Source organism: Misgurnus anguillicaudatus, chromosome 23 (genome assembly GCF_027580225.2).
Source record: "Misgurnus anguillicaudatus chromosome 23, ASM2758022v2, whole genome shotgun sequence".
Taxonomy (NCBI): domain Eukaryota; kingdom Metazoa; phylum Chordata; class Actinopteri; order Cypriniformes; family Cobitidae; genus Misgurnus; species Misgurnus anguillicaudatus.
In genome coordinates this window covers 3,616,230-3,631,963 of record NC_073359.2, presented here as the reverse complement: position 1 = coordinate 3,631,963, position 15,734 = coordinate 3,616,230, and the positions used below count along the sequence as shown (strand labels likewise).

Sequence of the window (15,734 nt, the reverse complement as noted above, 5' to 3'; positions counted from 1 at the left end):
TTATACAAAATGTGTTCCTTATAGCACAAGTAGCAGTATACAGGGTTCCCACACCTTAGCCAACTTCAAATTCAAGGACCTTTCAAGGACTTTCCAGATCCAATACCCTCAAATTCAAGGACTAAATGTGGGGACACATTTGAAGGGAGAGCAAAGTTACATTGTGTTACCTTTTAAGATACATTGTTACAGTTCCCTTTCGAGGGAACTCGCGCTGTGTCCCTGGGGTGACACTTTGGGGACATCTCCAGTGGTAAGTGCTTTTGAATGTTTATATCAAATTCAACCAATTGTGAGGCTTAACAACAAAGACAGGGGGCAGAAAGTATGTCAAGGGAGACTATGCAACTATGCAAAAAAGCATTTTGGTATGAATCAACATTCGCATACAGAAGATATAAGCAAAAAGCTAACAGTTTAGCACATGTGCTTAAAAAGTCTAGAATTTTAATGATATTATCCAACACTACACAGGGAATAATATGGATTTTTATACTGAATTCTAGTTTTAACTTGCAACAGATATGCCAGAAAAGCAGATCATCCCTGAGCAGGAAGGGTGGCAAAGCGGAAATCCACCAGGGGATTGAGTACAGATAAACAACATCCACAGAATAACAGGAACTAGTGATATAGGATAAGCCGCGTGAAGAATGTTGTTTGTTCTCCAGACTTTGATCACCATCCACACTCATTGCATTCAGAAAACCTTTCAAGCTTACAAATTAAGTGTTAAATGAAGAATTCGACTCGACATGTCAAATATTTGATGTGTCCAAAAACATTTACTTCTCTATATTCTTCTTGTGGATATTGCGGTTTACACACTTAAAAAGTAAAAACTGTCTAAGCAAGAAAATGTGCACTGAAAGAGATGAAACACTTTTAACCCTCTTGTTAAATATTAGCATAACTTTTAATGTTTGGGGTCAGATTGACCCTAATATGTGCTTAATAACTTAATTTAAAATAAAATTGTAGGAAAAAACATAACTTTTTTATGTTTTATGTACATAAATTGTTTATTTGATAGATTTATTTCTATGATAACGTATCTTTTGTAGTGTATATTTAGCAGAGGTGTATGGATGACCACAAGAGTCATGCAAAATTTAATAAAGAACTTAAATATTTAATAACTATAGATTAATTCATTAATTTAATAACTTCAATATTTAATAACTATAGATTAATTCATTAATTAATCTAAAAATATATAGACAAAGTTACAAAAAAATTATTATGTAACATTTTATTAGACAATAAAAAGTGAGATTATAAAAATAACGTAGACATAAAATATTAATCCATTAATAAAAGTTCAAAGTAATATAGCAATTTACAAAAATAACATAAAACACTCAATAAGTTCATCATTTTAAATTGCATTTACAAATCCTTAATTAAATAATGGAATTTCAAAATGTATTTCAAAAAGCGATTTAAACAGAGAAATAAATAACTGGATTTATAAATTGAACTACAAATACAGGTTTAAATTAGGCATTTAAAAGGGCATTTCCGTTTAACATTTCTGTTTTCATTTCCGATGGTTCTCCTTATTCTTTTCGCTATTTGATTTGCTTTCGTTTTAGCCTCTCTGTTTATCTTTTCCGTGACACTTTGAGTTCTTGCAAATTGTCAAATGAGAAATGCAAATTAGCTATGGCCAGGTGGATGTAACAAGCATGCTGATTGGCTCTGATTGTACGTCATGCACAGATTTATAGATCTCGGATGAGGACCCAAAGAGTCACGGAAAAGATATAGAGAAGTAGAGAGGCTAAAACGAAAAGCAAATCGAATAGCGAAAATAATAAGGCAAACCATCGGGGAAATGAAAACAGAAATGTTAAAAGGAAATGCCCTTTTAAATGCCTAATTTAAACCTGTGTTTGTAGTTCAATTTATACTGTAAATTCAGTTATTTATGTCTCTTTTTAAATCGCTTTTTGAAATTCCATTATTTAATTGAGAAATTTATAAATGCAATTTAAAATGATGAACTTATTGAGTGTTTTATGTTGTTTTTGTAAATTGTTATATTAATTTGAACTATTTATTAATGGATAAATATTTAATGTCTACATTATTTTTATAATCTCACCTTTTATTGCCTAACAAAATGTTACATAATGTTTTTTTTGTAACTTTGTCTATTTATTTATAGATTAATTAATGCATTTTTAAACAAATGTATTAATTGCTATTTTTATTGTCTAGGTGGTTATTAAATATTGAAGTTCTTTATTACATTTTGCATGACCCTTGTGGTCCTCCATAGAGGTGGGAGTAAGTCACACATGTGCAAGTCACAATTAAAGGAACAGTATGTAGGATTGTGGCCAAAACTGGTATTGCAACAACAAAACTTGTGGCTAAAACTGGTACTGCAATCACACAACTGGTGGCCAATACACAACATGACAACATAAACATCAATTGCCTACTGTGACAGCTGCCATAGTGCCTGTCATTGAATGTTTTTAAACGTACGCATAAAAGCCAAAAATAGCGTACGCAAAAAAATATTCAGATTTATAAAACCATGCGTACACACACCAGCAAGCAATATTCCTTTTATAAATCACAGATCACCTGAAAATGTGCGTACGTGAATCTGCCTCACATCCCGCCCTATACACGCCCATTTGTAACCATAATATAGTCAATGCAAATCACCTCCTGTATGCTGATCCTCATATTAATGAGGCTGGGATCGTAAGCTAAATGTGCCCAGCCAATAAACACAAGCCATTTCGTAATCCTCCAGCATTGCGGTCACGCAGCATTACAGGGATTGGTCGAAAAGGGTTGTTCCTATTTTTTTGCTTGTATTGAGTAATGCTAGTATTTTGGGTGTAACCTGCAATAAACCAATGAGAGTCTCACCCTCATCCCCTTTAAAAGCCTGTTGCACTGGCGCTATGTCTAATCCCTATTTAGATGACGGACTTTGTAAACTAAAAAACTAAGCGGAGGAAGAAGATCCCCAGTTTAAGATTAATGTCATGGAAGTAAAAAAGCAGGCTTTTAATTGCTTTAAATGTATGGCTATCCAATATCATCAAAAAGAATTTACAAGTATGTAAGAAAAGGTACTTTATTTGTAACAAACAGGAGATAAAGAATTTACAAACGGCTCTCCGCACGTTTTAGCACTTGGATAGCGTCACAAGTTTTTTTAAGCATTACTTAAAAATGTTTCTCATCTCACCATATCCGCAGGTACAGAGTCATCATATACAATACATCCGTGAGGTAGCATTTAAAAAACATTTAAAAACAGATTCATTTGTTTAAAGCGAAGCATTTATTTACTTACCAGGCTACAGTTGAAGCAGCTCTTTGCACCTTCTTACGTCTCATAATTAATCCTCATTTATGTCCAAGAGACTCAATAATAATCTTTAACATTCAATCCTTTAATCTTTCATATTTAAAAGCGTTTTTGTGATGCTGTATTCATGTGTGTGATAAGCAAACCCGCGTTGTCGTCCCGCGCCAACTATGCGCCAACAATGCGCCTGAACACACCTCGTTTTCAGACCAGAACGCCCATGGGCGCAAAAAGGGGGCGCAAATGCATTTGCTATTTAAACAATGTGAAAATGATAGTTGCGCAGGGTGGAAACTAGCAAAAGACACTTGCGTCGCGCATTGCGCCGGTTGTAAGATAGAGCCCATATATTTTTACAGCAATTATATGCTCTAACACCTTGCCAAAATCACTGCATGAATCACTAAAATAAAATAAATATGTGTTTTCTGCTCCTTTTGTGCACGCGTCTGATTTATGCGTACTGTTCTCCAGCAGCACGAGCATTCTCCTCTGCTATACAAAAAACAGACATATAAAAAATTAATCATTAAATTTAAAAACATAAATATTAATTTCCTTTTATCTAACAGGCTTGCATTAACTTGTACACGTTAGAGTAAATATGTATTTTAATGTAATAGTTGAACGCATGTTTCCTCATGAAGTTTATTACATAATAATTAGCACTAACAATATAATATAGATAAACGATAGTCCAGGAGCTTGATGGCTGTATTTCTACACTTTGACACTTGATGATAAAAATGCACATTAATTAAGGACAATTTTTGGTTATTTACACTGCGTTCTGCAGTTATTTAATGGATATTTGATGCTATCCATCTGTCGGTTTATATCGCGCTCCTGTAGTGGACAACGTGACCTTGAGACAGCGCTGATTAAATATTTAAAATGATTTTTGATTTAAGATTGAATTTTACAAGATGTATATGAAACAATTATCACTCAATACAAGTGCAAATAACACTGCTAAATTTCTCTACGTATCTAACGTATAGTGAAATTAAATATGTGTGTGTTATCAATACTTAAAATCATTCTTGCCATATTTACTTTCTTCAATCTAATTTCAGTTTACTTTCTCTCCATCTGTGTCACCAATTCCCATTAATTGTCTCCAAAATGTGCGTACGCCGTCAAGTTTTTCCTTATAGATCACAACCTTTGCATGGAAAGTTGTGCGTATGCAAGCCTTATAAATGAGGATCCTGGTCACGTGGTTAGGTTGCGCACTTGTGGTGCGTTCAAAAACCAATATTTATTTTTTAAAAAAGTTGTTTTGAGTCATTTAACTCAAGTCCAAGTCAAGTCTCAAATCATGAATGTCAAGTCAAAGTTAAATCGAGTTTTTTTTTTAAAATATTTGTCAAGCAAGTCTCAAGTCTCAAATTTGCGACTTAAGTTTGATGACTTGGGCTGCGTTCCCCGAAACCTTCTTAGCTCTACGTCGTTCTTAAGTTGTACCTTAAGCTGTACCTTATCGTTAATACGTGTTTCCCGAAACGTTCTTAGTTACGTATCACTTCTGTAAGTGATTCGTTCGGAAGGTTGGTCTGAAGCACTCTTAGCTATACCTTATCCCACTTGACTCCGCTAGGGGCCATCACTATGATAAAAGCTTGTGTAGATTGCAGTCTATATAACTAAATATCTGTAAAAAAAAAGTTGAAGTACACTCCGTGTTAAATTAGGCATTTTTTATTTAAAGAGTAAAATATTCACATAATTAGACATTATTACACTGATGGTTGTTAGATTTTTTATATTTTTTCCAAAGGAACATCAGCTTCGAACTATTACAGGCTTAAGAAACTATTTAAAAAGAGTTTGGGTGGAGGAGTTGGTGAAACTATGGCAGGGCGAATCTATTTTAGCTGCAATAAAACAAATAAAGTAAACCACGGGAGCACATTCATCACGAAATCATAATTGTTGATTTTCCTAAATATTATTATTGATGTTAAGTCGACTTTGCATCGAAGTTTTTTAATGTTTTCTAACTTTGAGGCAGCTGCATGCCAAATTCTTTATAAACACTCAAAAGAAAATGCTCCACTTGATTATTGCTTGTGTATAAGGTCAACAAATTTTCCACATTAAAACTAATCAAAGCTAAAACCTAAAACAATCATATACAACATATAATATATATTTTATGTTATATTTAAGGTAAACAGACAGGCGCGGCTCCAGAAACGCGTCCATTAAGCGTTATCCGCATTTTAAACGCGCTGCTTGCGCAGTGTCCAAGCACATAAACGCGTGAACTAATGAACAACAATTTGTTTTTATATATTTTTAGTGTAATGCCAAGCCAGGTGACTTGCACGACCCACCTTATTCCCCTGTGCAACGCATTTATTAACCCCTAATATAAATTATCCTTTAAAGTGAAGGAATAATGGATGCATTGGAGCAGTTTATGCATTATACTTTTGGACATGAAGTTGCGAGTTTTGCATGGGTTTGATATAAAATAAAATATACAAGGTTTATATTAAATTTGAAATATTTTTACCAGATATTCCTAATAAATGAAACTTTTTCTATTTCTGAAATGTTTCTTTAATAAATAACACCGCTCTCTCATAACGCAGCGAAGTACCTATTACATAAAGTGAACAATTGATTGTCGAGCAATCGATATCAACCTATTCAGCACCATCGCCATGGACAGCACCTGGTAACGTCGTACGTAAGAAAGTATACCTTAAGAAACCCGCTAAGGTACAGTTCGGGAAACGAGCCTAGAAAAGGTAAACCTGTAGTTAAGGTTTAACTTAAGAGTCTTCGTAGCGCGCTAAGGGAGAACGTTATCGGGAAACGCAGCCCTGATGACATATGACTTGACTTGAGTCCCCCATCTCTGATATTTTAGTAAGAAAATAAATGTTCTAATGAAAATAATATATAAGATTTGGTTTATTTGACAACAGTTTTACCAGTTTTCCACGTGTTAATAGTAAAACACTCATTAGATCAGTTTCACAGGACTATACTGTATTTATACACTTGGCAGACACTTTTATCCAAAGTGACTAAAAGTAACTTCAAGTCAAAAAGTAGGTTTAAAGGTTTAAAAATACAATAATCATATTTTTCAAAGATGTCAAAGTAGCTTTGGGGTCAGTTTGACCCCAAACATAATAGGAGGGTTAAATGACTTGAGAACAAGTAAATAACAAAATTAACATTTTTTAAATGTAGATTCAGGAGCCATTAGTAAATGTTAAACAATTTATTTCTCTGAATTAAGAAAGACAGATGGATGTTTCAAATGACATTTGTGCTTTTATTTAAGTATTCAACTCCACAAATGTATAAGCGTTTGTCTACATTTTGCATATTTACTCTAATCTTTATTTCAATTTAAATTCAGATATTTTTGAATAGTCAGCTGTTATGACTTGCTTGCTTATTATTCAAGCAAACACTTCTGACAATATAAACAACAACAAAAAATTAAATCATACACGAAAAGCCATTGATGTTGATGTTTAAGACAATTCGTTCATATTAGCCATACGTTTAATAGTCAACTTGACTTCGGTTATGCTATCTTGATATTTTTCAGAAGCTGGCCTAAAATCCTCTAAAGCATCTTCATACTCTTTAAGAGCTTGCTTAAGCCGATCACGCTCAATACTCCCTAGGATGCCCTGAAAAATCATTTCGATCCCCATTAATAGCACCCCAAAGACAACACAGCCTAATAACCCTGTTGCAATGAGTTCACATGTGACTGTTATGCCTGCCAGAATCGCCACGTTTTGAAATAACCAACCGACCACAAAAGGGGCTACCAAGCCTGCAAAACCACATTGAATTCCACGAAGAACTTCTGAAACTTTTGCACGTTCAGGAATAGACAGATCTCTTGTCTTCAGTTTCTCATATAAGTCAGGTTCCAGCTTCTCCACCAGCTCCTTGTCAATCTTCTCCAGCCGAGTCTGGATCTCACGGATGCGTTGAATTAATACATCACAGTTGGCCTTAACAGTAGCGCTCTCGTTCAGGGTGATTGGATTGAAGCGCAATCCCAAGTGTTCCTTTAGAACATCAATGAGTTGGTTGGTGGCTCTGAAGTTGTTCTTCATCAGTTCTACGATCTCTTGACTTTTGCGGATAAGCGTCTCCCTCATTTTAGGATTTTCAGGGTAGAAGATATCAGCGAAATTCATTGTGCTTTGTGTCCAAGTCTTGAATAAAAAAGGGATAATGAATTAAGGATTACAATGTAATAGGTGATTCTGTTTAAAAACAAAAAGCTGAAGCAAAATCAATTTTTGTTGAGGCATTATAATTCTTATTTTCAGATACTCTTGCCAAATTTGATGCTGAATGACAGGAATAACAAGTATTTAAAGCATGTGATGTAGATGGAGAAAGCCATTTGTAATCTGGGTAATTGTATATAGCAAGGGAGATTGTCTGTACACTTTCTTGGAGAGCAGACAAAGCCTTCATCCGAAATTGCAGTACATACTGAATTATATGAAGTACCTCCTAATCGATTGTTAAAACAGTATGAATATGGATAGTATGAATGAATTCGGACGTACTACATCCGCGTCAAGTGACTGGCTGTGTCCGCATACTTTCATATTATATAGTAGGAGAGGCAAGTAGTTTGTCCGAATTCATAGTATTCGAAAAACAATTTATAGTATACAAAAAATTACCTGGATGACCTACCAGACGAGGAGTTATTCAACAAAAAGAAGACGGAGGGACGTAGTTTTATTCAAAAATGCCCGAAAGCTGTAAAGTGCCTCTATTCAAACGCAAATACATATATAAAACAGCTGTCCCTTGTGGTTAAATTGCGCTTGTTTTGCATCATAATAACTTGTTGTTATGAAGACGTATGTCACGTGATCTATCAACATGTCTGGTCAAAAGAAGTAGATTTTTTTGCATGCACTTAGAGGGTTTTGCAGTCAAATTTGTTAAATGACAAAAGTGACATAAATTAATATAGTATATATGAACTTGTCAACTTGATTAGCAAAAGAAAAAAAAAATAAACAAGTTTAGGTTCACTAAATATCAAAACCTTTTCATTAAGGGAACTCGTTTTTTAAGCCTTATTTTTTGTTTTCTCAACTATTTATTTGTCACAGTTGAGGTTTGTATGTTCAGTGCTGAATGCATCATGCTGCATTAGAGTAAATTCACAACAACTGTTTAAACAATTCACTGATCTTGGAAAATAAAATATTGTTTTAAACAAGATTTACAGCTAAAAATCTGTGAAACAATGTTAATGTACAACATTAAACACTTACACAATCATTAAACTATTAAATGTACTGCAGTAACCTGTTTTAGACAATTAAAACATATTAAATATAAAGTGCTAAGCAATTATGATAAAAATATCTTTTGTTAATCATGTTAGGATTTATTTAAAGATCATTTTGTTTATAATATGCACTAGCCAAACTGAGTTTATTTTAAACAACTCATGTGGTTGGAAAATCAGCTTTATCTTTACAAGATTTTGTCTTACATTTGGACACTGCACTAGCATTAAGTATAAACCGAGAGTTTTTGAAAATGTACAGTACAACAGATAAATTGGATGGATTGATATTTACACAATATTTCCCATTACTATTTCCAATTTAACTCAAAATGTTATGAAATAAAAGTTAAGTTATTGTTCTTGCTCACCTGGGTTTATTCTAAAGAACTGAAGATTGTGCTGTTGGTGATTCAGATCTCAGTCTCTAACACACTTCTAATGTTTATTCATTCAACTTAAATGTTGGACTGGACAGGAATGAAACCATTGCATTTTATACTGCACTGTGTTACTTTCACTTTTACGGCGACAATCCTAACTGCACACAAAAAATCCCCTGGGACAGGGAGGGGGCTCATGTCCTGGCTGGGTTTGTTTAAAGATTGTTTACTGCTGAATTGTTTTCCTACTTCAGTGAAGAACTTCCTGTATGTAATTTGTAAAAGACAGGAAATTAAGACTGTCAGTGATTTGGGTGTTTGGATTAAATTTAACTTGATTTAGCACATTCCTGCACCTTACAGTCGATAACATGAACTATCGCACTATCGCAGAATACGAAAAAATGAGTTAACCAGTTTATAGGTTAATACAGTTATGTTCTGCTAAACCACTGTTATTTGTAGTAGTAATATTTCTGCATTGGAAATGATTTACTTACAGATGTAGTAGTGTAATAGAAAAACAATAGACCCATCTGAAATGATATCCACACCACTTGTTCTGAGTTATATACTGTTTTATTGAAAGTGGCATGATCAAAATAATAGCAGTGTGATGTTTAATTGGAAAATGAGTTCATTCTCTCTTTTTGTCCTTTGTTAGGAAAGAGTGGAAGTAAATATTTCTCCCATTGTTATAAAATATATCTGCGGCTGAATTTCTAATTAAAATGGACCATTCAATCATTACTCAGAGGAACAACGCAAATTGATTAAAAAGTTGATTTGAGAGGGGAAAACGTAAAGAAATGCAACAAAGTTTATGATGCTCAGCTTTAAATGATCTCAAATGCTTTAAAATGGCAAAACAAAAACTTAAAGCACATGGAAATAAACAAGCAACTACGGTTAATACAGATTGAAAAATAGTCAGGAACGCAAAGATTCAGCCTTTCATCACCTCAAAGATGATCTAAAATGATCTGTAAGTACTATGACAGTCAGAAGACATCTGAATGAAGCTAAGCTGTTTGCAAGAAGTCCCCGTTAAGCACCATTGTTTAAATAAAGTCATGAGCAGAATCACATCAACACATCAACTGACCCAAAGAAAAATGACGTGACATTTTGTGTCCTGAGCCACAGTACACCGTAAAGACAGTTGAACATGGTGGTGCAAAAATCATGGTATGGGTTGGGCCTATTTATTGCACACAAGATAAAATGTATCAGTTTGAATACATCAGAATACCTGAAGAGATTATGTTGCCCTTTGCCAAAGAGGAAATGCCCCTAAAATGGGTGTTTTAATAAGACAACAACCCCAAAAACACAACAAGAGGGCAAAATCTTGTGGGGTGACATTTTTGACGCATAACCTAAAAATTGTCAGGAACTGTGGATCCTGGGTTGAAATACCTGTTTCTGGGTGACAGAAGTTGGTTGACTTGATTTGACACAGATGTGCAGCAGATATCAACAACAATGGTAATGCAACTAAATAGTTACAATTCAATAGTTTAAAGTGAAGTTAAATCTTTAAAAATATTCGGTTTTAAGTGTTGACACTGCTAATTTTATTTTATTTTTTTACAGCTTAATATTCATTTTATTTGCTTCCCTTTAAAAGAACAAGACATACTAAATTGTGTTTATGCTTTGATTTGTAATTGAATGTGTAATGTTTTTAATACATTTGAAATATGGAAATAAACTCTATTTTTTTAGAAGTGGATAGGTCTTTTTTGGTATAGCTTTCAGAACGCTCCCAGTTTGTCTATTCTGGAACAAATAAATCTCAGACTGTTAATTTACTGCAAGGTGTACCCCAGGGGTCGGTGTTGGGTCCTACTCTCTTCAGTATCTATATGTTGCGCAGATTATTCTGAAATACAGTCTGGGATATTTCATTGTAAATACATCAGCATTTACAATTTTATCAGCTTTCTTATTGGAAATACAGGCCTAGATGAAACAGAACTTTCTACAATTAAACGGTTCAAAAACTGAAATTCTCTTGATTGGCAGTTCAACTACTGTAAATAAATTTAATAACTTTAGATTTACTGGATCTAAATCCAGTCTGGATGGGTGCCTGATTCTTCCTTCTGCACATGTCTGTAATTTGACACATGTCTGTAATTTGTCACTAAAGTAGCTTTTTATCATCTTCGGAAAATTGCACGTATAAGACCATTTATTGCCATGCCTGATGCCGAAAGGCTCATTCATGCCTTTATAACATCTAGGCTTGATATTGCAACTCTCTATTTGCAGGGTTACCTGCAAATTTTATTAAGAGACTGCAATATGTGCAAAATTCAGCTGCTCGTGTTTTGACCTATACACCATCATGCTGCCATATTACCCCTGTGCTTTCTCAACTACACTGGCCTCGCTACAAACTCAAAACTATTGGTGGGAGGTTGTTCTCTTGTGTTGTGCTTAAGCTGTGGAATTCTTTGCCTTTTTCTATTAGGAATGCTGTATCTTTTACTTGTTTTAAGAAATTACTTAAACACATATTACTAATGAATCTATTTTATAATCTAATAGCTGTTATTGCCATTATTTAGTGTGTTGTAATTATGGGGTAGTGTTGTTTCTTTAATTGTTGTTGTAGCACCTTGAGTGTAAGAAAGGCGCAATACAAATAAAATGTATTATTATTATTATTATTATTATTTTTAAAATGTTTGCACTTTATTCGCTTTTATTAGAACACTGCTATTATTTTGAAATATAAGTCAATGGGGGCCATCAATTATGTGCTTACAATTTTTTTTGTCCGACCTAGTTAAGGCGGTAGGGTTTCCAAGTTTAGGCGGGCCGCCTGAACTGAAATGTTCTGCGGGAAACCCTGTATATATCTGGTCCATTAGGACCGTTTTAAAGGGTACTGGAACCATTTTTTCATTTGACAGCACATTACTCCAGATAAAAAGACGTCACACACATTTACTTACGCAAGAAGTTTAATTTTCATTTGCAGATTTGTGAGTGTGATGTAATATTAAGTGAAAAGCAGTGCAGCACATGTTAAAAATAAATTTGCTATGTTTACTCTTTTATTTACTTTAACTTTTTAAATTCTCTCCTACATCTTCTTGGATATGATCTTCACATAGGCTTCCACTTCACAAAGAATATCATTGTAGGAGTCACAGGGCGGCCTCAGAATAGAAAGGAGATCTTGCATTAACTGTATGGTTTCATCAAGGCTCGTTTGATGGTTTTGCGATCCACACAGAAGCTTAGTGATTAGTTTACTGCTCTGCTCGAGATCTCCCAGCAGGACGAATGATGAAACGGGCTGAGATTTAAGCAGTTCCACTGGAGGCATTACATCCGTCAGATTACTTCTGGCCAGCTGAACAGTGACTACAGGACAGAAGACATTTCCCAAGACACCCATGTTTTTATCATGCACGTCTTTTATCACTGCAGCCTTTTCTTCCAGTGACCCAACAGAGAAGGCGATCTTTTCATAAAGTGCAGGTTCAAGGCTCTTCTGAACAAGTTTGTCCTCCCTTTCACATAGGCCAATGATTTGGCTCATAACCCGTCTAACCCTGACACAGTTCTGCTCGATACTTTCACTTTTATTCGCTGAGACTGCAGGTAAGATGTTTTGATTCATCTGAATATTGAGGATCTCTGACAGTCTGTTAGTGATGTTGAAGTATTTGTGTATGTAGTGGTGAAGGGATTGTGTAGATCTTATCAGTTCTTCTTTCTTACTTTCATCTTCTTTGCCACAGAACCAAGACCGCATTCTGGTGCTTCCTGTTGATGAGGAGTAAAGTACATTTATTAAGCAAACAATTAACATGGTACATTTTTGTTAGTTCTTGTGTTCTTGGGAATTAAAGCAACACTATGTAGTTTTTTACCTTTAAATTATGTCTCTAATATTATTTCAGTGATAGAACAACTTTTAACTGGACAAATCGTACTGTTGCTGCAACCTGAGCAGCCTCCTAGCTGCTACAAGCACACTCTGAAAGTGGAGGGTAGGAAACACAGCCCCGACCCTCCCCCTGCTTGCAGAAGAGTGTCTGATATTAGGCTGATATCATGCACTGTTGCGCTTTTCAACCACATGGGGGAGCTGTAAGTCATTTTTACATGGAAAGTACATAGTGTTGCTTTAAGTTGTTTTTTACCCAAAACTGGGTACTGTAAATATCCTACCCAGTCCACGAAATTGTGTAATATAGTCACGTAACTTTTTGATTCTTTTTTTCATTATATTTTTCATGAATTTCCACGTTTTTTCGTGATATCACGAATTTCTGTTTACGTATAATTGTCATGTATTGGTTACTCAACTGCTTTTTCCTATTTTCAAACTATTGCTGCTTCGGTTTAGGGTTAGATTTGGTATTTGCGTTAGGATGTCACTTTAAGTATTGGTTTATAAAAAAATTCGGAATTATTTTTTATATTTTCTGATTTTTAAACCATTGATTGTCACCTGGCGTTAGGGTTAGAGTTGGGTTTGGGTGGATGCCATTTTATGTAAATCTAACCCTAAACCGAAATACCAAGGGTAAGAAAATAGGACAAAACAATTGAGAAACCAATACATGACAATTGCACACAGAAATTCGTGATAGGATCACAAAAAAATTCGTGAAAATATCATGAAAAAATACTCAAAATGTTACGTGACTATATCACAAAATTTTGTACGACTGAAATATCGGACAGAACAAGTGATAAATAAAGAAACCTGCATGTAATGCATGATGGGTTGTTTCAGCTCAAGGTTAGGTTAACACAGTGCTTCTCAAATAGTGGGGCAGGACCCCCAGGGGGGCTCGAAGCGACACCAGGGGGGGGGGGGGCGAGACCCCGGCGAAAATACTTTTTCAGAAAGTGATTTTTTGCACCGTCACTTAAAGAATTACACCCCAATCATGCTGATAAGCCACTTGAGTTTTTTATTATTATTTATTGATTATATTTTATTTAATTTTTCAGTATCAAATGGTCAAAAAATATTAAACTTTAAATAAGGATTGATTTTTTTTATTTCAGGCAAATTGATGTATTTTAAGTCTTTTCTGTTACAGACTAAAAAACAATGTTAATAAATTATTCTTTGTTGTAAGTTAATTGATATTTATTTTTTTGTGTGTTTTCTTTAATGTTAATAAGGATACAATGTTTTGCAGATGTGTAATTTTATAGACAAATTATACTATTTACAGTCGCGGCGGAGAGTTGGGGGGCGCGAAATGTTTACTTCTTCCTAGGGGGGGCGTGACAGAAAATAATTGAGAAGCACTGGGTTAACAATAACCCGGTATAGGTTTATTTATTACCCGACCTATATTTATCAAAATTTAGATTGTTTAAGAGTGATTGGACTGAAGGACAAACCATTGTGAAAAGCCTCAACGATTTGGTTGGGAAAGGTTTGGGAGTTGCTTCTCATCCCTTCTTGAGACTCTTGACTTTCACGGACATTGATTTCTCTTCTTTCAGACATTCTCCTTTAAAAGAGAGACAATAAAATAGGAATTTCAGGTAATAAAGGTAAATGTTTGAAAACAATAGCATACACTAAAAAAAAGTTTTGTTGAATTATCTTAATTGTTAAAGGGTTGCACAAAATAAATGTATCTAAATCCAGATATATTTTTAAGTTGGTTGTACTTATATTTGTTAAGTAATTTCAGATTAATTATATTCATAAATTTCAGTATAATTTACTATTTTTTATGTGTAGTACACTGAATTTAATTATGTGCAACCAGAACAATTTAATGGTTTAATTTCTATATACTAAAATTAAGTTTAACCCAATAGTTTTTTAATCTCTTATTCCACCTTAACATTTGTTAATATTCAAATGAAACAAAGCATTTTCAACTCTTACTTTATTAAGAGATTTTTTTTTAAAAATTACTCAATAATGTATTAATTTAGAAATACTTACATTTTTGTTTTGTTTTTACAAATTTCTTTTTAAATAGAATTTACTATTTTTTTCAGTCTACCCTTAAATATAAAAAATAATAATAAATGCAGAGATAACCATATGCGTCACAAAATTAGTATACATAAGTGTGAATATATAAATCAATCTCGTTGAGAGAACATTAAAGCATTACATTGCTATAGAATGTTTGGAAGGTTTTGAACATTTGCTTAACATTAATATGAGCTTTTAAGGAACATTCTTGGAACTTCATTTTGTTAACTGGGAAAAACAAAGCAATACATAAATAACCTTAAGACCTTAAAATATTGTTCTTGCTCACCTGGGTTTGTTCTGAAGAACTGAAGATCTCTGGTGTATTTGGTGCTGTTTGTGATTCAGGTCTTTAACACTCTGCTGATGTTCATTCATTCAGCTGAAGTGTTGGACTGGACACGAATAAAACCGTTACAGCTTTATATAGCACTGTGTTATTTTCACTTTCATTGTGCTGCACCAAACTGTGTAAACAGCAGACTTAAATCTCCAAACTTTGGAGAGGGAGGAGGTTCTCGTCTTAATCAGTGATCTGCCAAAGTACTGTAATCCTCATGGTATACAGGATGTGTCACTGCTGTTTCTTTAAAGTGCAACGAGTTTTTTCTTATTTAAAAAAATAAATGAAACATTTGTTATTTGCGTAGTGTGATTACCTACAAGATTACACTGAATGTGACACTGAGCAACACACAAACATTCACTATTATACGTTCC

General features: G+C 34.0%; 1 protein-coding gene across 4 annotated transcripts; it reads right to left on the bottom strand.

Moving 5' to 3' along the window:
- Window positions 1-6,247: 6,247 nt before the first annotated feature.
- On the bottom strand, window positions 6,248-15,504 carry LOC129453648 (single-pass membrane and coiled-coil domain-containing protein 3-like). 4 transcript variants are annotated; one of them, XM_055217985.2, is made up of 3 exons: window positions 15,304-15,468; window positions 14,420-14,532; window positions 12,070-12,817 (listed from the first exon to the last, which is right to left on the bottom strand). In XM_055217985.2, exons 1-3 carry the CDS (start codon window positions 15,390-15,392, stop codon window positions 12,129-12,131), a joined length of 891 nt encoding a protein of 296 aa, XP_055073960.2. In that variant the 5' UTR covers window positions 15,393-15,468; the 3' UTR covers window positions 12,070-12,128. The 4 variants fall into 4 exon arrangements, with proteins under 4 accessions (XP_073717388.1, XP_073717387.1, XP_055073960.2 ...); XM_073861287.1 differs by lacking the exons at window positions 12,070-12,817; window positions 14,420-14,532 and adding an exon at window positions 6,248-7,542 and having other exon boundaries at window positions 15,304-15,504; XM_073861286.1 differs by lacking the exons at window positions 12,070-12,817; window positions 14,420-14,532; window positions 15,304-15,468 and adding exons at window positions 6,248-7,542; window positions 9,020-9,175.
- Window positions 15,505-15,734: the final 230 nt, after the last annotated feature.